The sequence below is a fragment of the Cervus canadensis genome, chromosome 5, assembly GCF_019320065.1.
Source record: "Cervus canadensis isolate Bull #8, Minnesota chromosome 5, ASM1932006v1, whole genome shotgun sequence".
NCBI classification, from domain to species: domain Eukaryota; kingdom Metazoa; phylum Chordata; class Mammalia; order Artiodactyla; family Cervidae; genus Cervus; species Cervus canadensis.
The window spans coordinates 88,334,395-88,350,984 of record NC_057390.1 but is presented as its reverse complement, the minus strand read 5'-3'; the positions used below and the strand labels follow the sequence as shown (position 1 = coordinate 88,350,984).

The following is a 16,590-nucleotide window of genomic DNA, read 5'->3' as shown; positions in this document are numbered from 1 at the left end:
CTCGCCCCTGCAGGGCCGCTCTGTTTAGTTGTTGCATACTCCACCCCTGACCCCACCCCTTCCCTCCCTCTTCACTCCTCCAATCCATTTATCAAATGTTGATTTAGATATATGTGTATCTTTGAACATAGTTTAAGTTTGTGTGTCTTTCTTTACTTGAATGTACTTTCTATTTTCAAAACACACTTTGGAATCCCCTGGTGGCCATCCATCCTATCTCCTGAGGTGACTGTTGCCTTGGAGGGGATAGGTGATCTCTTCCTGTCCCCCCCACCCCTCCATGGCTTAGCTGAACATGCCTAGACCTCCCTTGACCTCCAGCTCTGCACCAGCATGCCACTCATGGGTCCCCAATTCAAACAGCTAGGTTCTTGTCCCTGTAGACCTTGGCAGAGCCCTCCTAGGCCTGACTCCCCTCTCCTGGGCAGCCCCTGGTGAGCCAGGGGGCAAGGCGCAGAGGTGCAGGAGCCAGCAGCCTCTAAGGTGGGAAAGCTAGGCAAAGATCCAGGATGCCTGTGGCCCAAGGATAGCCCTGGAACATGTTACCACTTCCTCTGCTGGTTTTCAGGTGACACATAAGATCCCTGGGGGTGATTCTGAAGAATAATTACTCCGTACACACAGCTAACAAATTAGTTTTTTAAAGCAAGCACATACCGAATTCCTGCTAAGTGCCAGCTCCTTGTATTGTTTCATTCAATCCACATAGCTACCCTATGTGTTTAAGCATCATCATACCCATTTTACAGATGAGGAATCTGGAACTCAAGAGATGTGAAGTGACTTGCCCAAGGTTGTATGATACCTGTGAGTGAGCTGGGATCCAAACCCAGGTGTGTATGATGCCAACACTGGATTCTTTCTGGGGCACCGTACTGATTCTGTGCTTAGGGCATAAGACCCAGCTAGGGAAGCTTCAGAGAGGGAGCAGCTGTTGTGGGCAACCATTTCTGTGCTTACAAGATACCAGCTATGAACCTGGGCACAGTCATCCTGTCCTACTGCTCTGTGAAATCAAGATTGATCAGGCAGGCTTCTTGTGGCTAAAAAAAAAAAAAGTAATAAAGCTGGGCTTTATCTTCAGAGGGACTCAGATTCAAATGCTATATGACCGAAGGCAGGTCAAATCTCCCTGAACCTCAAATTCCCTCTCTGTAAAGGTGATGTTAAGCTCTCTTGTACAAATAAGGCTATTAGGAGGAGCTGAGGTAACATACCCATTCTGCCTGCACTCATGAATTGCTCATTCGATTACATGTATCTATCATTATAAGGCAATGACTCTCAAACTTCCATACATGTAAGAGATAGCTGAGAATGCAAATTGCTGGGCCCCAGTCTCAGCGATTCTGATTAGCAGGTACTAGGGTGGGGCTGAGCATCACTAGTTCACAATTTTGCCGAGGTGATTCTGACACAAGCGGAATGAGGGTCCCGTCTCAAGGAATAGTCTAAGGAAATCAGGGCCACTGACTGCAGAAAACCTTTATTCCTAGAGTCAAAAGTCAGGTCCTAGAACTATAGCCTGCCCACCTCTGAGCTAGCCAGGGCCGGGTGCGCAGAAGGAAGCCTGTGATGGAAGAGGCGACAGCACTCACGACTTGGGCTCGGGACCCACGGTCTCATCCCAGCCCTTCCGACACGTCCGGACGATCCACTCGTGCTCATCATCATCTGTAAGGGAGGAGGGGGAGCCAGTCATGCCTCGCCCTGGGAGCCCCCCAGGCAGGGTTTCAGGACTGGGGTGGTGTCAGAGGTGGACGTTGCTGACCGGATGGAGGCAGGCGGGCATCGTTGGGCTGTTCTGAGCTGGGCCCCTCCCCAGTATGACATCCACTTAGGGCGCCCCTGCGACAGCTGGTCCAGGCCTTATTCTCTGGGTTTTTCATTCTGGACCCTTCAGAGAACCCATGGTTCCTCCAGAGGGCCGACGCTTTCTCTTTGCTCGGGTCCTTTCAGTGGGGAGTGGAGAGGAGAAGCTGGGGGCCCTGCAGGCCCACACGTGTTTATCTCCCTCAACTCAACCCTCGGGATCATGCCTTTCTGTGGACAAACCAACAGGCTCGGAGGACCAGTCGTCTGTCCACAGTCATGGGGTAAGCACGTGGGAGAGCCTAGAACTTGAGCCCTGGGAACTTATCTGCATACAAGGCCTGTGCTGTTTTGAAACCTCAGAGAGAGAGGGAGAGAGAAAGTGGAGGAGGGACCTTAGCACACCACCAGCATCTCTCTGTGCCAGGCCCCTCTGCAGACTGACTCTATTTTCATTTTTCCCCTTTATCCTCTAAACCCACACCCAGCCCCTCCTCTCACCACGACTAGAGACCCACTCCAATGGTGGGATATGTACCCCTAAAAACGCACGTAACTCTGTAAAATATATCCTGCTGTTTTGTGTGCGAATGTGGTTTTAATTTACACAAATGGCATTGTACTGTGAGTTTCATTGTGTCTCACTTTTTTTTTTGTTTTCACTCAACACGACATTTTCAAGATCTGTTGTCATTGCGATGTGGACATCTCGTTCTTTGCTCCTGACCACTGCCTAATATTCCATGGTGGGCTTCTGGCTACTCATTCTCCCTGGGTGGGCACGAAGGATGCCTCCACCTCTCATACCAGGAATGATGCTGGGACAGATGCTGTGTTCTTGGGCACTTCCCTTGGTGGGTCTGTGGAGACTTTCTCTGGGGCTATATTCCAGGAGGAGGGTCACGGAGTCGTGCACATAACTCCATTCACCAGGACTCTCAGCAAAGCCCGTGTTTGTTTGTTTTTTTTTTCCCCAGCACCGCATTGCCTACCAGTGGTCCCTCCCTTGTTCCTGCCTGCTTTCTGGGGACAAAGAGGACCGGCCCCAATCCCTGACTTCCTGTCTTGCCTCCTGTCCTCACCCTGTGTCTAGCTCAGTGCTTCCCACCTAAGAGATGGGAGGATGGAATTACTCATCCTCCTTGGGTGAGAATCCCATGGACAGAGGAGCCTGGTGGGTTATGGTCCATGGGGTGGCAAAGAGTCGGACACGACTGAGCAACACTTGGGTGACGAATGGCAGAAGCTGGAGATAAAAGACACTCCTTGAGAGCTAAAACGTGGGAAATCCCGCAGAAATCCTGCCCTCCATACTACAGCCTCCTGCCAGGAACTCCCTTCCTCTTCTGATCCAGGACCCAGGGAAACAAGACTTTTTAATCAGCTTACTGTGTGCTCCGAGCTTTACAAATGCCGGGTCTCACTGAGTCTTTTGTGAGACCCCAGTAGGGTACGAGGCTTCCCAGGTGGCGCTAGTGGTAAAAAACCAGCCTGCCAATGCGGGAGACCGAAGAGACATGGGTTAGATCCCTGGGTAGGGAAGAACCCCTGGAGGAAAGCATGGCAACCCACTCCAGTATTCTTGCCTGGAGAATCTCACGGACAGAAGAGCCTGATGGGCTACAGTCTATAGACTTGCAAAGATTCGGAGACGACTAAAGCAACTTAGCTAGGGGAGATTGCCCCATTTTATAAAGAGGACAAGCCTTGCCTTGTATCCACGGCCAGTGGAATTTAAGCCAAGACTCATCAGACCCTGAAGCCTGACTTTCCACCCCAGGGCAGGCCTGAAGGTGCCAGAAGGCGAGTCTGCCCCCGTGGAGCAAGCCTCCTCTGTTCCCCACTCCCACTAGATCTCTGTCTGTGGCCTCAGGACAAAGGCTCGCCGCCTGCAAGCTCTGGCCTGGGAAGACTGCCCTCGACAGCCAGCGGGTCTGTTTCCCCTGGGGAGGCTGCCGGGGAATCCGCGCGTGGCTGCCAACCCCCCGGGGGTGGGGGCGGAGAGAGCGCGGCACACAAGGAGTTAAGCGCTGGTGAAGCCCACTTTTGCCACACCGCAAGCAGCCTGGTTGATAATTACAGTTCTGAAGTCTCCAGGCTATTCGAATCAGCGCAGCTGCAACCTCTTCAGCGGTAACCCTGAAACCAGACCAACGGGGTTTATTGTGCTGAACCAGTCCTCCGGCCCCTCCCTGATCGTTACACATTGACAGCAATGGACTTAACAGCCCTCTTCACTACCCCTTTCACTCTCTACCTGGCCGCTCAGCCACCAATTTGAATCACAGAAGCCTCTCCTCCCAGCAGCTGCTCCCCAACCCTCCCTCCACCTCCCTGGCGCCTCGAGGCGGCTCCCCTGGCCCTGCCACACCAGGGTGAGGCTGCCGAAGCACATTTCATCAATATTTAAAATGGAATTAAACCTGCAGCTTTGATTAATGCCTCCCCGATGCCGGGAGTTGTGATTACTATTTTGCAAATTGCGATTGTTGGAATATGTTAATATGATTGTCTGAGAACATCTTCACCTTCTCGGATAATTTCCACCCCCCCTTTTTTTTTGGTAGGAGGTGAGGGGGAGAGGAGGGGAAAGAAAGATGGGGAAAAAACACCCCACAAACTCTTTAATCAATTGTAAATTATTACCCTCGGCACAATTGCTGGTGGTTCAGAGGAAGGAGAGGGAGATTTCTGGTTTGGTGCATTTATCTTGAAAAGTTTTGGCCCCCACTGGCCCAGTAATTCCACTCTGGGATGTTATCCTAAGGGAATAATCTATTTGTCCCAGTACTATTTAGAATCAAGAAAACTGAAATAAACCACGCTTCTAAAACAAGAGGATGATTACTTTGTTGTACATTCATTCATTTAACAAGTAATTTCTAAACACTGACTATATGCCAGGGATACAGCTATAGTTTGTTGGGGTGGGGGGGGACACCAAGAGCCACATGAGGGGATATTTAGCAGCTACTGAAAAAAATATGATTATGAAGTCCATATAGCAATGTAGGAGAAATGTTTTTGATATGATAAGAAGCAAAAAGAAAAAGGTGGAAGGAGGTAAGAAACAAAATTACATAGTATAATCTGTGTACAAATTATACACAGAGGAAAAATTAAAAATAATAAATTGAATGGGAATAATGGTCAGCTCCTAGCAGTAGGGCTAGAGAGGTTCTTCTGTTTTGGATATTTCCCAAATCTTTTGTTAATATGTATCCACAATAGAAAAAACAAAAATAATCACTGGCTTTTTTCCTACCCTTTAATTTAATGCTTTCATAATTTCATGCATCTTAGTAACTGAAGTAAGATATTCCTACTGCTGCTGCTGCTGCTAAGTCGCTTCAGTTATGTCCGACTCTGTGCGACCCCATAGACGGAAGCCCACCAGGCTCCTCTGTCCCTGGGATTCTCCAGGCAAGAACACTGGAGTGGGTTGCCATTTCCTTCTCCAATGCATGAAAGTGAAAAGTGAAAGGGAAGTCGCTCAGTCGTGTCCGACTCAGCGATCCCATGGATTGCAGCCTACCAGGCTCCTCCATCCATGGGATTTTCCAGGCAAGAGTACTGAAGTGGGGTGCCATTGCCTTCTCCGAAGATATTCCTAGGTTTCCAGAAACACCAATAGGGTTCTTGAATTTGTAAAAAGTAAAAAGACCCAGCATAAAAATATTGGTAAAAATGCATAACATTTGGCAAATAGGCAAATCTCCTGTGCAGAAGACTTCCAAATAATTTAGGTGGATATTCTGCCCTTGAGGAGACTGGGCATGACTTATTCCCTAGATGTGGCCTGCCTCCAAAAAAGGACTTCCTAAATAGTGACTTCCTCCTAAAAAGGACAGTATAGGAAGGGGGTGGGAGAAAAAAAGGAGTAACTTTTCAGTGAAGAAACCTGACAAACACAACTCATTCAAGTGATCAAGGTCAGTGTCAGCAGTGATGTTGTGTGGATAATGTGTAGCCTTGATTTGATGACGATGGCATTTACCTCCTCCCCTAAACCCATAACCCCAGTCGAACGATGTGAAACCCATCAGATAAATTCCAGTCACGGGGAATTTTAAAAACACTCCTCAAAAATGTCATCAAAAACAAGGAAAGTCTGAGAGACGTTCACTGTCAAGAGGAACCTAAGGTGATGTGACAACTAAATGTAATGTAGTGTCATGAGCGGGATCCTGGAACAGAATAGAGGCATCACGGAAAGACGGAGGAAATAAGGAGGAAGTATGTTGTTACTAATATATCAACGCGTGCTCAGTCACTCAGTTGTGTCCTACTCTTTGCAACTGCATGGACTGTAGCCTGCCAGGCTCCTCTGTCATGGGATTCTCCAGGCAAGAATACTCCAGTGGGTTGCCATTTCCTCCTCCAAATATGTCAATGTTAGCTCATTAATTGTGATATGTGCACGGTACAATGTAAGATGTTAGTAATAGGGAAACTGGATGTGGGGTATAGTGGGAACACTCTGTACTATTGCTTCAGTAAATTCTGTATATCTGCAATTGTTCTAAAATAAAACGCTTATTTAAAAAAAAATGCCTGAAAATCCAGCATGCTCTGTAAAAGTTGCAATTATTGCATTTTCCAAGAGGAGTGGAAGTCTTTTCACACACCCAACCATCTGGAATAAAGTCCTTCACACCCTTTTCTCTTTCCTGGGTCCTGCACATCACAATTTATGAGCCTACACAAATATGAACAACCAACTAGTGGTTACCAGTGGAGACAGGGAAGAGGGGAGGTGCGATACAGGGGTTAGTGGGGAAGGGTTAGTGTGGGATTATATGAAATCATGTATGAAACCTGAAAATTGTAAAGAATTTAAAGCATCTTTCATTCAATTAAAAAACTGTATGAGTCTATGCTTATTGGCATATTTCCTTATGTATTTTTCCCTCCCACTAGGCATAAACCCAATGCAGGTATATGTCTCATTGACCACTGCACCCAGCATACAGTCGGCAACCAATATATGCTTTGCCAGGTGAAGTCTCAAGTCAGTCTGTTGCCTTCTGATTTGTCTTTGATTGCTATCAACAAACATTCCTGACACCTATTTCCTGGCATCCAGGTCGCAGCTCAAATGTTACTTCTCAGGGATCCCTGATCCAGCCACCTTCACTCCCAGTCACTCTATCTTGAGGCTTGCATTCTATCTCCTTCATGGTGTACGGCTCTTGCTGCAATTTTCTTGTTTATTTATGTGTTGTCTGTCTCCCCATCCACACAGTGAGTTCCAGTGAAACCAGGGCCTTATTCACTGTGGCATCGTCAGACCAGTATCTGGCTCACAAGAGTGCTCAGCCCACATCTGTTGGACGAAGGAATGAATGAATCAAAAAGCCCAATCCTGTGGCCTGTCGTGTGCCTAGCGCTGGGGACAAGGGGATTGAGACTCAAAGGCTTGACCTAGGCAGTCTACTGGTTTAATCTGTCTGCTCTTGGGGCACAAAGATATCTTTCCTTTTCTTCCAATTTTTTAACTGGAGTATAGTGTGTTAGTTTCTGCTGGACAGCAAAGGGAATCAACCAGACATGTACATGTATCTCTTCTTTTTGAATTTCCTTCCCAGTTAGGTGACCACAGAATTCTGGGTAGAGTTCCCTGTGCCGTGCAGTGGGTTCTAATCAGTCATCTACTATATACGTGTGTGACTCTGTCTGTCAGTCTCTCAGTCATGTCTGATTCTTTGCGACCCCATGGACTGTAGCCTGCCAGGCTCCTCTGTCCATGCAATTCTCCAGGCAAGAATACTGGAGTGGGTTGCCATTCCCTTCTCCAGGGGATCTTCCCAAAACCATGTCTCCTGCATTGCAGGCAGATTCTTTACCATCTGAGCCACCAGGGAAGCCCATTACATACATACATAGTAGAGTGTGTATATATATATGTCAATCCCAGTCTCTCAATTCATTCCACCTCTTGGGCCACAAAGATTTCTTTATTCTGGTTCTCAAACTTTGGAAGTGACCCCACTGTTCCCCACATCCCCTCCCCTGCCTGACCCAATGAGTCTCACCCATCACCAGGAGAAAGAGGCATCTTATAGAGACGAAAAGGGGCTGGGAAGAGAGACTCCACATCCAACCATGGGATTCCCTGCTGAGAAGTCTTCCCTGCAAAGGCTCCCCACTCCTTCACCCGGACATTGAGACCTTTCCAGCCAGCCTCCCAGGCCTGCCTCACTCTGTGAAATGCAGCTACCCTGTGCTCGCAGTTGACGACAGGCACATGCTCAGTGCCCCGTGCCTTTGTACATGCCGTTCCGGGGAGGGGGGACACGCGTCCTTTTGGGAGAGAGAGGCCCAGGGCATGTCCCATTTCTGGACCTTTCTGGATGTAAAAGTGAAGGAAGATCTCAACATGAGTAATAACAATTGTAATATATTTTAAACACAATCACTTAACAAATTAATGCTTTTAACACAAAGAACCAAATGTAACATAAATGTGCTAGTCTAGAATTTCCATCAAAGAAATAGAAATCCACAGTGCATTAAGGACAGTATGGTCAGGAAATGGAGCTGCCCGCATAAACATGGTTTTCTTTCAGGCCTCACACAGCCCTGACTTCAGACCCTGAAGAACGTGTGTCCTCCAAGCCCTCTTCCCTCGTCCCCTGGGCCCTGCCTAGAGGTCACTTTCTCTGATCCAGGTCGAGGTCATGGTATTGGTCACGGTCACCCCCGCCAGCCAAGGGGCGCCATGATCAATTCACTTCTGGTCTTCAGAACCCAATGCAGATCAAGCACTCAAGAAGTATTTAATAAATACAGGGTGAATGAATGAACAAAGAAATGTAAATTTGAGGACATAAAAGTAAGAATCACCCTGTGGGATTGAGACAAAGGGGAAAGAATTTCTTCCCCACCCTCAGCAAACGGAGCTGAGCGGGCAAAGCAGACATGCCAAGTGCAGGGCTCAGGCCGCTGGCTCCTTTTCCTTCTCTGTCTGGAGGCCATGGACGGGGCAGCCCCACCGCACGGGGAAGGTGGGTTGTCTGGGCTCATACCTGGGCGCCAGCCACGCTCAGGAAGCGCAAAGCCCTGACTGGCCCGGGGCCGACCTCACAGTGAGGGCAGGCCTGCACAGGCCACCGAGTGCGGCCCAGGTCACCAAGGGTGGCATTCATGCAGCCTGCAGGTCGGTGCAGGGCTAGGGGAAGAAGTGATCGAACAGCAAATGCAAGGCCATCTTGGCTCCCCTGATGGCTGGCAGGGAGACACTGCGGCACCGTGGGTTAGAGGCATGAGCTTGGGAACGCGGCAGCCACTAGCTTGGAGATCTTGGGCAAGTGGCCTCACATCTGGGTGCCATTTCCTCATCTGCAGAGGTGCCTGCCTGGAACGGTCCATGGAGATCATTTCCAAAAAGTGCTTAGTATGTTGCCTACAGGAAATGCCCCCAAACCAAAGACGGCCAGAAACTGTCATTGCAAGGTGGGACTTCAGGCACCTGAGACCGCATAGCATAGGCTGGAAGGAGTTCTGGGTCCTATGTGAGCCCAGTTGCCAGCCTGCTGGGTGATCTTAGGCAAGTCACTGCCCCTTTATGAGTGGGTTTGTCCATACAGGGGGTTTCACCAGACTTCTGGGCAAAGGGCAGAGTGAGGACTGGCTGGGCTGAACAGCCCTAGGTGGGCGCCCAGGAGGTATGGGCTAGGATCATCATTTTGATAGGTCCTTAATTCCCAAACTGGGTACCTTCAAGGGAGCGTTCTTAAGGAACTCAGCACCCTGGGACTTCTGGTTCCCTACAAGGGGTGCAGGGAGGAATCGGGGAGGAGGTCTTTACACAAGGATCAGCATCATAAGGATCAAGAGCTGCAGCTCAGCTAATGATTCTGTTCAAAGCGAGGGGCAGGCAGGGGCAGGCGGGCCCAGAGAAGGCAAAGGGGTGGATTCAGGTCACCAGGTACCCACAAGCCAGATGTTGCCAGCTCTCGGCACGCCTTTGGGCCAACTGCACTTGCGGTCACCACTGCTCTGCAGCACCCACCTGGTGTGCAGGGGCCTCGGGTGGGGATTGGGAAAGGGAAGAGACCAGGATGAATCAAGGTGTCCAGTCTCGGGAAAGGAGATGAGGGTCACAGTGGCTGAGCACCCAGGAGGTGCAGGGCTCTGTGGGAAGAGGGTCACACCTGTCCCCTCCTCAGCGAGTAAAAGGGGTTGTCCCCAGTTAGGACGAGGACATGGAGGCTTAGGTGGCGGTGAAAACATTTCCCCACTTCATTCTACCAGCCTGGAGGGGAAAGGCTCAGCGTGCTGGTGTGAGCGTCACCCTCACTGAGGCTGGTACAAGCAGAGTGCTTCCCTCACAAGTGTGAGCATCTACCCCAGTGTGAGCGTAAATGTGTTCAAGCATGCATCGGCGTGTGCTGAATGTATAGGTGGCTGTGTCTGAGATGCCTGGTGACAAGAAGAGAGTGCGCCCCTTCGGGGATCCTCAGCCTGTGTGTGGCACGTGGCATGTGCGTGGCAGGCGGTGTCTGAGTACCTGAGTCTGCGGTGTGTGGTCAGACGTTGAGGGAGGCGGGTGCATCCCACCCATAGTGACAGCCCAGCATACATCTAGAACACCAGGCCACGCCAGGCTCTGGGGCCGGAGCTGGGCCGTGAGAACTGCCCTCTTTCCCCGGGGTCAAGGCCAGTGCATGCTCAGATGTGTTTTGTGAACCGTGGCTTCGGGCTGGGGTGGGAGCCGCATGGCAGACCTGGCGCCCCAGCCGGAGGAGGGGCGCAGGAGCCGAACCCAGAGCCCCAAAGTTCAGCCACACCCTCTGCGCAAACAGGGCTTTGGGAGCTGGAGGGCAGGGCTAGGCCACCGCTGAGCCAGTGCCCGCAATTAAGGCGGTCACCAGTGCCTGACAAGAAAGAGGCTTTGAACTTGGCTGGCAGTGGTGTGGCCAGAGGCCAAGGCCACTGCGTGACCAATATTGACTGAGGGATCGCTGCCCAGGCAGAGCCTGCTACTGGGCAGGAAGGGAGGCCAAGGCCGCTCTTGCTTCCCAGGAAAGGAGCATCTTCTGGGATGGGTGGGTGGAGGTCTTGGGGGTGGGGGTGGGGGCGCGGGTGAGGCCAGGCTGCTTCACCCACTGGGAATAGAGGGGCAGAGCCCGGCACCCACAGGCTCGTCAAGGCCTATTCAAGTGTAAGACACATGGGGAACTTGACTGACTCGGGAACTTGAAAAGGGAAACTGCGACACTGAAATTAATAAATGTGATAATTAATGCATTAGGCCTGAATTAATGATTAAATTTAGAAACCCAAACAATGTTATTACACTTGAAATCAATTTGTGGGCTTGGTTTCCTCAGTTTTCAAGAATTCTCCAGTGTGCACACAAGCTTTCAAGAAATCACAGCCAATTGTTAAAGTCTTGCAGTCAACCAATCCACCAAGCAAAATTTTCAAAATCCTTTTGGGGTTTTAACAGCAAAAAATGATATTTAATGTGGGGGTGTGGATATGTTCTGAAATCATTGGGGTGAGACCTCCAGGGTCAGACCTGGGGCTGGATCAGGCTGTAACTCGGGGGGAGAGTGAATCTGGACAACCGATATGGTGGCCTGGTATCGGGAAGCACGTCTGTGTGCCGGGCACACGCATGCACTCTGCGTGCCTGAGCTCATGTGATCCTCATCCCAGCTTTGTTGCGTATATAGTTGGCGACGGCTCAGGTGGTGTTTCCGCTGCTCCAGTTGGTGGGTAAGGTGGCGCTAGTGGTAAAGAACCGGCCTACCAATGCAGGAGACATGAGACGTGCGTTCAACCCCCGGGTCAGGAAGATCCCTGGAGAAGGGACTGGCAACCCACTCCAGTATTCTTGACTGGAGAATCCCATGGACAGAGAAGCCTCGCAGGCTACAGTCCATGGGTCTGTACGGACACAACTGAAGCGACTTAGCACACACAGAACACTCACAACACAGTCGGTGGGTAAAGGGGAAAAGTGCTCACAGTCATCATGACCCTTGAGAATCTCCAAGGAAGGCCCCAGCCTGGAGAAGGACATCTCACGAAGATGTCACATGTGATTCTGACACAGTTGGGACAGAGTTATTCCTGCTGTTGCGGTCCTGATGGGTAGCTGGCCCGAGTTTATGGGCCATATTGGTAAAAACAAAAATACACATCCTTAAATACTAGCATCAAAAAAAAAAAAAAAAAAAAGAAAAAACTAGCCTCAGCCCGTGTGTGGCAGGTGTGCCCAGAACAGGAGACCACTAACTCACATCTTCCCACTCATTCCAGAGCACATGCGTGCTAAGCGGAGGAGGGCGCTAAGTCACAACATCATTTATATTGCCATTCTTCTTGCTTCCGAGCCCCACTTTTATTTTTCAAGCACTCATAATGGCATCTGCATTTACTAAACATGTTAGTGATGTCCAGCTGCTGTGCACGGGCAGTGCTGGGAAGCCAAGGGCAGGGCCCAAGGTCACCGGTTAGCCCTCACTCTGCCCCTCTGTTCCCTTCCACCCCTGCTCTCCAGCTGCGTGTGGACAATGGACTGATGGGGACAGGCCTGGTGGTTGGCCCTGTCCTCCAAGTGGCAGATGCTGAGGGCGGAATTAAGGCTGGGACAGCAGAGATGGCCAGGGGGAATGTTAGGATAAGGATCTACTGAACTCAGCAACAGACGTGAACTCAGTCCTCACGGCAATCTTGCAAAGGCAGTGTTTTTATCCTGATTCAGAGGGGGAAGGTTTGAGGCTCAGAGAGGTGGGGTTATATGTCCAAGCTGACTCTGCTAATGAGGGGCACAGGCTCACACCCAAGTCTATCGCTTGAGCTGCAGCCTTCAGCCACTACACACTCTCCTGGAAAATCCTTGTGCAACTGCCACAGCTTTACTCCTCACTCTCTGAAGGTTGAAGCTCAGCTCCCTGACCTGGCATTCAAGGCTCTCTCCCACCCTGAGTCCCTCTGCTTTGAACGCCCAGCTCAGACGCACTCCTACACACCCGTCAAAGCCCACTCTGTCCATCACTGCCTAAGGGAGGTCCCCCTCGACTACTCCTCTGTACAACACAGTATCTGGTCTCAGGTACTCCGTCTTGAGTACCTGGGCCCCTGCATCTCTCCAAGCCTTTGCTTATGTTTTTCCTTCCCTTCCATGCAGCAAAACCCACCTCTCAAGCTTCAAAGCCTAGCCAAACACCACCTTTTTTAGAACATCAACTTGACTACACGTGGGACACCCCTGCCCTTTGCTCTCTGCTCCCCCAGCACACTGTGCTTCTGGCTCCTGGCACCAGCAAAGCAGGGGCACTCCCAGTTTTTTGCAGAAAGAATCTCGTATCTGATATTCCACATTAAACATGAATATAAACATCATGGAAAATATAGAATTATGTTGGACTTCCATACACTTATTTTTATAGTTTCTGTTATTTTAATTTCTGACCTATATTTTGAGGGGTGGGAGGTTCACTGCAACCTTTTAAACACTTGAGTTCTAGGCTTCTGTCCAGAGAGTGCCCATCCTGGGTCCTAGGATCAACTACTTATGCATCTGCTCCCCACTCCCCTACCCTGCTACCCCTACTCCCCTCCTTGGCATGGAGCCTTAGGGGGACGTGATAGACACTTAGCTGGCCCCCAGGCGGGACCAGTATCTGTAGGGGATCAGTTAAGGCCCGTGTCTGAGGGGATCTTAGACGGTCTGAGGCTTCAGATGAATCAGAAATGATGAGGGTGATGGAACACATCCAAAACATTACCAAAAGCAAGCTAGAGAGATTAGGGACTTCAGGCCTCCAGCCCAGTTTTGAAATTGGCATCAAACGCAGGTGGGAGGAGGCCAGAGGGCACCTTGCCAAGGTCACTCCGGCTCCTCCCTTTGGGGCATGGGGTTAAGGAGACCCTGCCTCTCAACCAGCACCAGCCCCTGGGGTAGAAACCCCAACTGCAATCTCCAGCATACATGAAGCTCCTCATCACGGGCCCCCACATCATCTCAATAAATACCACAACCCTGGAAGGAAGGCCCTAGTTCTACCCCCGTCTTTCCTATGAGGCAACCGGGAGCTCAGAGAAGTGAAGTGACTAGCTCGAGGCCACACAGCGGGACAACGGCAGAGTCAGGGTCTGAGGACAGAGCTGGCAGGCTCCCCAGACCGGCCCGCAGCCCTGCAACGCCTCTCCTGGACCTGAGGTTGAGCAAGGCTTGCAGCCAACTGTCCAGGGCTCCAGCGCGTGGGCTGAGGAAGTGAGATGAGGCTCCTGTCCCCTGGGCTCTGGCCTTGCAGCCACTTCTATTAAAGGAGACAAAACAAACCAGGCTGGTGCTGGCCCCGGGGCGGACTCTGGCCACGGAAGGGGAAGCTGTGTCCTCTGGATGCTTCCAGGAGGCTGCTGCGGGCGGGGGAGGCGGGGGGTAGGGAAGGGGGGGCGGAGGCGGGGGATGTATTGTTGTCAAGAGTCCTGTGGGCACAACGGCTGGAAGGTGAATTTCCAGGGCCTTTGGAATCCCGGTGGGCAGAGAGGAGGGCAGGGAGCGATTCCCGCAGGTCAGGGAGGGGCAGCGGGCTGTCATTCCTAGAGCGAGGCCCCTCACAGGGGGCCGGATCCCACCCTCTGGTGAGGGTGGGGGTGGGGAGGTTCTAGTGTTTTCCTCGGGGGAGAAGGCCCACAGCTTTGCCAGACTCTTGGAGAAGCTCATATTGGTTCAGAGCGTGGCCTCTGGTATCAGGCACACCTGGTTCAAATCCCGACCCCTCCCTTTACTAACCGCACCCATCAGTAAGTAACTTACTCCCTAAGCCTCAGTTTCCCCCTCTGCCAAATCGGGATAGCGATGCATTCCTCAAAGGACCAGGGTTTGGTGAGTCCCTGGCGCAGTGAAGGCATCTGACAACCCAGAATTCCCTTCCTACCCCTTCAGCTGAAAGCAGATGCCGGGATCTGGGGCCCGCGTGGGCATTTTATTTGGCAGTTTCGAGGGTGATATTATCCCTCCACAAAGCCTTCATTATGGTGCCGCTAACAATACCGCAGATAAGGCAGGCACGGCCCTGCGTGCCAGCCTGCAGGTGATTATAACATTTGGGTAAATTGCCTTTTGTCTCGCGGAGAGATACACAGCGGGAGGGGGTGGGGAAGGAGACTCGCTCAGCCGTTTTGCAGAAACCACGGGGGCGGGAAGCAGGGTGTGGGGGGGGGGTGGGCAGCCTGGGTTTGCAGGAGCAGCCCCGGCTGGCGGTGGGAAGGTGGGTCCATCCGCAGACAGGCTGTGTGGGGTCGAGTACCTCATCCTCCCCTTGCTGGGTCTCAGCTTTCTCACCTGTCTGGTGGAGGCAGAGGCTTTAAGATGAGAAGAGTCTTGGTTTATTGGTGGCATTGAGAGACTCTTGTTCTTTGGCCAGGTTTTGAGCAATAAAGTGGACAGAGAACTATCTAGCGGAAAAGAGCCACTACTACCATCTTACACTCCTTGGATATTTTAAAATCTCTGGGCCACCAGGAAGGCCCTCGGTTCTTTCTTTCACTAGTAAACTCCAGCTCCTCATTCAGAACCAGCTCAAAGGTCATCCTTAGCCTTGAGTCAGCTAGTCCTGGGTTCAAATTCCAGCCCTGCCACCTGTTACCTGAGTAACAAAGCATTTCACCTCATTTCAGTTCCATCATCTGTAAAATGGAAATAATAAAGACAACTATTTTACAGGGTTACTGTGAGGGTTCAGTGCAGCTCAGTCGCTCAGTCGTGTCTGACTCTGCGACCCCATGAATCGCAGCAGGCCAGGCCTCCCTGTCCATCACAAACTCCCGGAGTTTACTCAAACTCACGTCCATCGAGTTGATGATGCCATCCAGCCATCTCATCTTCTGTCATCCTCCTGCCCCCAATCCCTCCCAGCATCAGGGTCTTTTCCAATGAGTCAACTCTTCGCATGAGGTGGCCAAAGTATTGGAGTTTCAGCTTCAGCATCAGTCCTTCCAATGAACACCCAGGACTGATCTCCTTTAGGATGCACTGGTTAGATCTCCTTGCAGTCCCAGGGACTCTCAAGAGTCTTCTCCAACAAGTTCAAAAGCATCAATTTTTTGGCACTCAGCTTTCTTCACAGTCCAACTCTCACATCCATACATGACCACTGGGAAAACCATGGCCTTGACTATATGGACCTTTGTTGGCAAAGTAACATCTCTGCTTTTTAATATGCTATCTAGGTTGGTCATAACTTTCCTTCCAAGGAGTGTCTTTTAATTTCATGGCTGCAATCACCATCTGCAGTGATTTGGAGCCCCCAAAAATAAAGTCTGACACTGTTTCCCCATCTATTTCCCATGAAGTGATGGGACCAGATGCCATGATCTTAGTTTTCTGAATGTTGAGCTTTAAGCCAACCTTTTCACTCTCCTCTTTCACTTTCATCAAGAGGCTTTTTAGTTGCTGTTCACTTTCTGCCATAAGGGTGGTGTCATCTGCATATCTGAGGTTATTGATATTTCTCCCGGCAATCTTGACTCCAGCTTATGCTTCCTCCAGCTCAGCGTTTCTCATGATGTACTCTGCATATAAGTTAAATAAGCAGGGTGACAATATACAGCCTTGACATACTCCTTTTCCTATTTGGAACCAGTCTGATGTTCCATGTCCAGTTCTAACTGTTGCTTCCTGACCTGCACATAGGTTTCTCAAGAGGCAGGTCAGGTGGTCTGGTATTCCCATCTCTTTTAGAATTTTCCACAACTGTGAGAGTTAAGTAAAAGAAAATCAGTTATTGAAAGTGCTCAAACCAGTGCTTGGAACAT

At 50.6% G+C, this 16,590-nt stretch overlaps 1 protein-coding gene across 2 annotated transcripts in view; it reads right to left on the bottom strand.

Annotated features, from left to right (window-relative positions):
• Positions 1-1,467: 1,467 nt before the first annotated feature.
• MORN5 (MORN repeat containing 5) overlaps positions 1,468-16,590 on the bottom strand; it is a 34,863-nt gene continuing 19,740 nt past the window's right edge. For both annotated transcript variants that reach the window (XM_043469464.1, XM_043469465.1), the window contains one exon: positions 1,468-1,674. In XM_043469464.1, coding sequence (XP_043325399.1) covers positions 1,595-1,674 — 80 coding nt within the window. In that variant the 3' untranslated portion in view covers positions 1,468-1,594. The remainder of the gene's footprint in view (positions 1,675-16,590) is intronic.